General features: G+C 33.3%; 1 protein-coding gene across 1 annotated transcript; it reads right to left on the bottom strand.

Moving 5' to 3' along the window:
- Positions 1-4,046: 4,046 nt before the first annotated feature.
- LOC110413292 (helicase with zinc finger protein) lies at positions 4,047-8,658 on the bottom strand. Its single transcript, XM_089783207.1, is given in 11 exon segments — positions 4,047-4,067; positions 4,338-4,549; positions 4,552-4,596; positions 4,599-4,660; positions 5,168-5,312; positions 5,315-5,326; positions 5,870-6,052; positions 6,302-6,407; positions 6,547-6,702; positions 6,915-7,042; positions 7,797-8,658. Coding segments are annotated over 10 exon segments (942 nt in total). The 5' UTR covers positions 6,930-7,042; positions 7,797-8,658; the 3' UTR covers positions 4,047-4,061.
- Positions 8,659-8,664: the final 6 nt, after the last annotated feature.

The raw sequence follows: 8,664 nt of genomic DNA, 5'->3' as shown, positions 1-8,664 counted from the left end.
ATCACATTAATATATTTCATCACCAATCATTTGGCACGTCCACATGTCTTCCATGAAATAAATTTTTTTAAACTTCACGTGACATAAATTAATAAATGATAATTTAATTAACTACAGTTAATTAATTTTTAATTATAAGAATCTAATTGGTTAAAAATAAAAATAAAATAACTTGATTGAACATAATATAAAAATAAAATTTTATTTAAATTTACTCGGATAATTCAAGAATTCTTTTAAGTTTTATATCTTAAATTAAATATTTGGATGGAGTCAAATTTTCAATTTTGAAAAATGTAGAAGTATGATTAATTAAATATTTTAAAAAGTTGATTATGAGATACTAAAATGTCAAGGTTTTATATTGTTTATGGTTAGAGTTTCCAATTTTGAAGTCTTACCACTAGAACAGTGCAAATTAGGGGGCCATTAGTCACCTTTACACACAATTGTTTCAAACTAGAGCCTCATTCAATGCCTTCAAATTTTGGTTTGGAGTAAAAAAGTAATAGTTTAGTAAGATAATTTCCATTTCAAATTGAAATGTTTAGGCTTTCGGAAATGCAAAAGTGAGTTTCAAATTATATTTAATGATTAACCTATGGTTGTGGTCTTTGCGGATCAGGTAGGAGGGTGGATGGAAAGGAAAATTAGGTTGGAAGTGTGATTTTTATTTTTAATTTCAAAAGAAACAAAAAAAAAGTTAAGTTGGCAAATAAGTTATTAAAAGATAATTTAAAAAAATATTAAACTATTTAAAAAATTCAAATAAATTTTTATTCTTCAATTATGTTATTTTAAATTAAATAAACTCTTAACTAATCATCATTAGTTATTGTTATTTTTTATATTTCATAATACTGACGTGGTATATTGACTTGTCATAATAAATGATCATATGATATTTTTACCTTTCACATTAATGTAACGTGAATATAAAAATGATAACCAATGTTTGAGTTTCATTAAGCACAATAAAATAACAAAAATTTATTAAAATTTTTTTAAAACGTTATACTTTCTCAAAATCATTTATCTGAAAAATAATTTAAGAAATTATATTCTTAATTTTGGATCACATCCCAAATTTAGGGAACACAAAGTTTGCAAACGCAAACATTATACTTTATGAGAATCAATTAATCAAATCATATATCAATTTAATCTAATAGATATGATGAACTTTTACCTCAACAGCTTATCAACATTAAAAAATTAAGTTGGCCTTCGAAGGTATTGCGCCAAGTTAAAGATAAGTATATCTTAGTCTTGAACACTTGATCAAATCAGCCTTTTCTAGTAAATTTTTTTATGGGATGAAACCACCGTGACACTACTTTGAATTTTAATATTTAATTTTTGTTGAAGTTAATGTCTTTGCTACTGCACTAAGCTTATGTAATGATTAATGTCAATAATCTCTAGCCATTCTTCTGTTATGTTTGTTTAAAATTGGAAAAAAAAAAGGTCGTTCAATAATTTAGGAGATAGAAAATTTACATTCAAGCTATATATAATTTACCACTTCTCGCAATTCAAAACATTTCATGACAGGAAATATTAGTATTATATATATATATCAATTTTAAGTATAAAAATTGGTATAAAACAAAAATAAGCTCTGCAACTATTCCTTTACTTATAACAATTGATGTCTAAGTTAAATTTAGACGAAAAACGCGGACACAAGCAATAGGACCAAATCAAATGAAAATTTGATAGCTTAATTGCTAAAAATAAAAAGTTAGGGCCTACAAAGAAAATTTAGCCACAGTTTGACACAAGCTATAAACCATCAAATTTTTCTTGCTGGTTTTGTAGTTTTTAAATAAGTAGAAGGACAAGTTCGTTAATCAAGCTTTCTACCGTCCTGGTCAGGGCAAAAGGAAAAGATTTATAATTATATATTAAATAATTAATAGAAATAGTAAAGAATATAGTGCAAGAAAGTACATAGCGTCAGAGGTTGACACCTCCGCGCGCCTATTGACTTTAACTATTAACACCCAAAGGACATATTTATCATATTTCTAATCCTCTCTCTTCGTTCTTTAGACTGTGGCAATAAGATACAATTACATACTTATATATTTGTACTTTATAATTAAATGAACATAATATCAAAATCTGCAAAGCAAACCACAAACCTCCAAGCATACGATCTAGACTAGAACACTGAAGAGATTCATTATAAGGCGGGACCACATCACAGTCTCATTAAATATTTTATTTTTATTTTTATTTTTTTCATTTATATTAACAAGATTTGCTCCTGTATGTGCCTTGTGGGCTTGCAGTTGTCACTTTTTATTATCAGCACTTATGATTTTATTTAATTTCATATATATTAATAATAGAATGCTACAGGGAGATTATATTAGGAGCGGTCGATGAGGGTTGGATTCTGTGTCAAAGTGATGTTATAGAAGATTTTAGACATATTTGCATTGAAAAAGACATGATTATATTTATTCTAATCATTACTACAACACACATTGACACATTAATTGGTTGCATCACGAGAACGTACCTTAGGCATCATTTGCAATTAGAGTGCTTCAAAATTTAGGTTTCTTTGACCTTGTCAACGTAGAAAATCTTATCATTAATGCATAGAGTATTAGACTCAGACAACGTGAACATTCACCGTTTAAATGTACTGTTTTCAAAGTATTCCAATTATAAGAGAATATGTGACATGGGACATCGCCGTTTCACATCTTTAGAGACACGATGATGAGAATATCTCCTGGTTGATATTTATGGAGGACATTCAACGTTTCAGAAACTAACCACAAGCAAGGCTATTGACCTGCTAGATGAAATTTGAGCGACTTTCAATAGCCATCTGATCATACAAAGCTCCATGAAGTTGGTTTGAGGATAGTAATATGCCGAGTCAGTAGATATTATGGTAAATCAACTGTCACAATACCACATTGTGCACTTCCAGTGCATGGTCCATCAGGTATTAAAGACGAGACGTGTCCTGAAGCTAGCAAATTATTTTAAACAATATTCCATTAGAAAAGAGAGAACGAACATCAGAGCTTTGCTGAGTCGGTTCCTGTATTTCTTTATTCTCATGTAAACTCATAGAACAGTGTAAAGTTGTCTCAGCTTCAACCATCATAACAGAATTTATTCCGTTTTCAGAATGAGCTCAATTGATTGCCTCATCAAAGAGTTCAGGGTGGATGGGGAAAAGATTGCAATGATTCCTCGTCGTTAGAAAACAAAAGATTACCAACAATGGTCCTCAGGTTCTCCAAATAAAACCAAAGTCTCATATCAACAAATCTGAAAACTTACAACTAAGGAGAACTTGGCTGCTTTCCTGTTTGCTTACTGCTATTGATGATCAAGCTTAAACTAAAATTACGCTGCTAAAATGTTCAAATTTGCTAACAATTCAAATGCCTACTGAATAGAGGCATGCTGTTCTTATTGATCTAACTCTATCCCATCCTAACAATTTTAAGAAGGTAAGGTACAATACTCACCTTGATCTATGATTTCTCCTCATCAGACTGAGAGCATGGCTGCCCAGGGACAGAATCAACAAAAATTCCTCCACTGAAACAAGATAGATCTATCAGTGTACGGTCAAAAACACAAGGCATATAGAGTATAATTGAATGGCGGAAATATCAACAAGCTGAGTATTCCAAAATGTCACATTGATGCCATTTGCCCACTTAGTACTATAATTCACAAGCCCTACTGTGAGATTTTAATTACACGTGGATATAAACTCAACCATAATGAATGGCATCAAAGGTCTGGTAAAATCATATTTGATGCCAATCATAAAGCATCCCATATCTGTTATAGATAGAACAGGTATCACCATGTTTTCTAACTTTCTAAGCTACTCTTTTTCTTTTCATTTTTTTTGAAATAACATTCTAAGCTACTCAACATCCTCTAATGATTCTAACAGGCATCAAGGTAAATAGCACTATGCAACCCCATTACCTATATCCTCTTGCTCTGGAGAATCAAGCAAAATTTCTGAATCAGAGGAAGAAAAGGAGAACCAGAATAGTTCCCAAGCGCTCCTAAATCTGTATCAATTCCAACGGCCACATTTTATGAGAACAAGCTCCATAAAGAATAGCAATTAAAAAGAACAATCAAGTACTAAAATATGCAAGGTTCCGGGAATAGGGTTTCCAAGGCCAACAATGAAGCAATGCATAAATAATTAAGTGCGAAATTCGAAAACAAATACAAAGCATGGTCTTGAGATGTGTGGGTGGAGAATAGGGATGACAAAACACTTCAATAAAATTTTAACTGAATATCTTAGAGTGGTTCTCATAGCCACAACTTACCTCCAAGTTTGACAAGTCTGCTGTCAGATCTGTGAGGCTAAAATTCCACTGAATCTGATCAAGTGATCTAAGGGAATCTCTAGAATTCCCAGCTCCATTATCAGGTCCCAGCTGCAATCCTACTGAACTTGCGACATCGGTTGTGAAGGCTGAATCAAGTGCTGAAGTGTCTACTCCCATCCCTGACATGTCTGATGCAGTGAAGGGAAATTCCCGCTGGACGCCACTGATGTAGGACTCACAGGCATCTCTGACACAGTGACATGGTAGTGGTTGGAGGAACTGCAGGTGTTACATTAGTGGCATTGTTTTCCATCACCATGCTACAATAAGAAGAAAACCAGTTACCATTAGCTTAACTTCTCTGGAACAAAATACTTAACCAGAAATAAAAATTTTGAAAGCCAAAAGTAATGCATTAGGAAGAGGAGTAAAGCTAAAGAAAATGTGACGAGTACTTTATGTCTAAACATTCTTAAGAAAGGTGTTAGTACAAATTATTCATTTAGCTAACCTAAAACAGTTTAGGAATATGGTTTAATTGAACATAGGTGGTGTGCAATAGAGTGATATAACTTAACACAATCATTGATGTGTTGCAAATGTGATCAAGCAGTTCCTTAACATTTCAACCAAAAAGGTAAAACAAGAGCAACACATAATTACATTGCAAGTAATCAAATTGTTAATTAGGCAAGCATTTGATAGAAATATAGGATGTGATCAGGAAAATAAAGAAGAAAGGCACCTTCAAAATTACCGGTAATAAGTATCTGTAAGTCTAATAGGCAAGTAATAATAGATTAAAACAAAGATGGCTAAGTGCTCACTCCGTTCCCGAATTCATTCGCATAGGTTGAAAATTGCTGGGTGCAGGGACTCCATTGACCACATGACAGTTTGATATACCCATGGAGTCAAGATGAGGTTGCCCTGTAGCTGGAATTGGAGGCTGTTGCAGCACAGGGTATCCATTGGTAAGTTGTTAACTGCACTGCAAAGAATGGAGTTGAACAACCATGATAGTGACAATAACATGGCTAACAACAAAACTCCTACATCAACTTTTTACTTCAGAGACACTGATCCCAAGGAAAGTTGTGATATGGTTACAGTGCCACATCCCTCTCACTGATTCTCTTCTCCCAATTCAAAAAAAAAACACAAACTTCCTAAATGTAGTCAAACAAACAGAGACACCATATCATATGAAAAGTTACAAACCATTCCCTATAAGTGTATGAAACCAGGGATTCTTCTCCTTATGTTGAGAATTTGAAAAGAGGAATGTGATCATCTATTTTCCCAGAAATTTATCCTGTTCAAAAACTATTCTATGCAACATTGATAACTCATAAATTTTCTTCAACGATTTCTGTGGCTCTGTCCATGCTGATCTTGACTCTATGATTAGGTGAGTATCATGATCACTTTGTCATATAACTAAAATGATAGAGGAGTATCATGATCACTTTGTCATATAACTAAAATGATAGAGGCTTGCATCCATTATTTATTTAGTCAGAACTTACCGGGCATGGGATGGATCCCATTTTGTATTGGAGCCAAAGGAACCTTTGGAGGCACAGGGTATTTCATCAGATGATATTGATGCTCAAGCAAATGGTTAAATAAAAGGATTTGCTTCTTTAACTTCAGCCTTATGTAATAGGCCCGGAAAAAATCAGCATTCTCCTCTTCCAGCTTCTGCCATACTGAATAAACAACAGTAAAGAGAACACCAGAGTGAGGTTCCCAACTCTATCACGGTTGAACAACAAATATACTCGATAATTGGTCGCTAAGATTTAACTGATTCAAAGATATCATTGCGCTAAAATGAATTTTATTTTGCTTTAATGGTATGTTCTTCTATATCACGTGCATTTTTTATGCATTTTATTGAAAATTCCAAATAACATAAGCACATATGCAGACTAATAAAGAGATTCGAGGAAGCATACCTAAAGTTGTGAATCCAGGGTCTATCCTTGCTCGAGTCAGGAGAGTTTTGACAACCTCATCTCTATTCATGTATAGTTGTAAACATCGTTCAATTAAATTCTGGACCTGCACCAACCAGTTTACATCAATTATAAATCAGTGTAAATAAAACTCCCTCTATCATCAAACATCATGGTAAGAAAACTGAAAAAGAAAAAAGAAAAGAGGATAAATAAATGAAATATAAAAAGGGCCCGTTTCGTACAAGTTCAATATCTTGGCGTGAAACTTTTCGGCCATCATTGCTTGAAGCAGACACAGAGCCAGAGTCTGCTAAGGGGGCATCCGTTGTTTGATTGTTCTGCTGTTCCGTTTTTGGTTCGTGTGAAACTTGAGTTGAGGGTGTTATATCTTGTGTGCTCTGTAAACGAATATAATATATCTTCAAGTTAGCATCAAGGAAGAAGATCTGAGTGATAAGCAGATTAATGCACCAAACAAAAGGCTGTAAACAGTTCATTACTCTCTAACTTTTGGAGTAATGACCACTTGCAACTAAACGAAGTAACCACTTAGCTGACACCTAAAAGCAATTAATTAGAAATAAAATTACTTATTAAAAGAAAAAAACACCTGTAAGTTCTTCATTCCAACTGAAAGCCAACTGCTTGCATCTCTTTGCTCAGCTCAGACACTCCCCAGCTAAGGCCACATAATTCACCAACATCAAAATGTTGGCAACTGGATCAATGGCATGCAACCTGGGAAGAAATTTACAATCACAAGGCTGTGAGCCAAAAGTACAGCGAAGAGAACTTCTCCCTTTAAATATTAGTACAAATTAAGTTTCACCAGATAAAAACAAAAACTATGTTCAAGGTGAAACAAGAATATACCCCAAATGCCACTTTACTGATATTAGAATCTTTGGCCAAAACAAGGAAGTATACCATGTATAGCTATTCTAAATTTCTCCACAAAATCTCTCAAAAAGTAGACAATTTGCTCAAATCAATCATTAGGTTAAATAAGCATTAACTCCAACAAACTAACAAAAACATATCTTACTAAGGCAAAAAATCGACAAACAGATCTACACCGGTTATGGTTAACTAATAAAATCCTTCACTTCCTCTCAAATTTTTCCGTAACACTTTTCAATTTTCGAATGCAAATAATGCAACAAGCAGAATCAAGTCCCTAAAATTAATTACATAAACCTTGCAAGGTCAGAATCTACACAACTTATCTTATCTTTCTAAAGGCAATGACCTTTCTCGCTATCATTTTTAAAGTCGTTCATACTACTTTTTCAAAGCCTACTTCCCTTTTTTTCCCCTTTTAGCTAAAAACTGCAAGTAAAGTACAGTCAGTTTCAATTAGCAAAGCGAAAATTCCGAAAATTCATTTTCGCATTAATCTACGATAAACAAGTAGATTTAACAAGGCGCACCACAAATTTAAATTTAGCAGTACTAAAAATAAATAAATAAATAAAGATCTAGTTAAATTTACCTTACAATCAAACCTGCCGACTCTTGAAAGCACGCGAAAATAAAGAAATTTAAACTTTTTGTGTCGACGAATTTAGAGATCCAAGCTGAAGATTTAAATTAACTTTAGGAAAATAAATTACTGTGTTAATTAAGTTCGGAAGAGTTACTGTGGCGGTAATGAAGGATTATTCGATGAAGATTCTGGATTGAAGCTGAAATGCAGAGCGCTAAGGGCTTGGGAGATATTTTGAGGATGGCTTTGAGAGATATTTACAGCGAAATAAAGAGGGAAAAAATGGGAAAAAAATTGAATTTCGAGGCAAAAAAATGGAGGCCAGAGCAGCAGTGAAGTATATGGAAGAGTTGAGCGGAGCGTTTTAGGGTTTATTATGACATTATTAGTGTAATTATTTTCTTGTTGTTGCTGAAAGCAAAAAGTGGAAAGAGGAGAGACCGCAGAGAAACCAGAGGCGAAATTTGGGGGAAAAAAAATCTTAACAGAATGAGTTTTTATTTTTTAAAATTCTTTTTGGCATTTTATAGTTTTGATTTTCAGGTAATAAAAAGCGTCAATTTGGGGAGAAAATGACGCTCGGGACAAAAGAAAATGTAGAAATATATTAGATGTGATCAAAATAAAAGGCCCTTTTTGAAATTCCCACACGGCTTCAACTGCTTGAGCCTCGGCCTGTCCCGAAGATCTTTACTAATCACGTTTCACGAGCCTGTCGTGATTTAAACAGCTGAACAACAAGCCATACTCTCTTTCTTTCTTTCTCTCTTTAAGTGGCAACATATTTAAAGAATTGATCAATACATCAAATTAAAAAGGAAAACAAACAAAGAGAAGGGCAAGAAGAGGCGAGTCTACCCAAACTCAAACCCAG

This window comes from Theobroma umbraticum, unplaced genomic scaffold, assembly GCF_002168275.2.
Source record: "Theobroma umbraticum cultivar Fairchild unplaced genomic scaffold, ASM216827v3 scaffold_4.1, whole genome shotgun sequence".
NCBI classification, from domain to species: domain Eukaryota; kingdom Viridiplantae; phylum Streptophyta; class Magnoliopsida; order Malvales; family Malvaceae; genus Theobroma; species Theobroma umbraticum.
The sequence above is the reverse complement of the archived record's forward strand: the minus strand, read 5'-3'. Positions and strand labels throughout refer to the sequence as shown.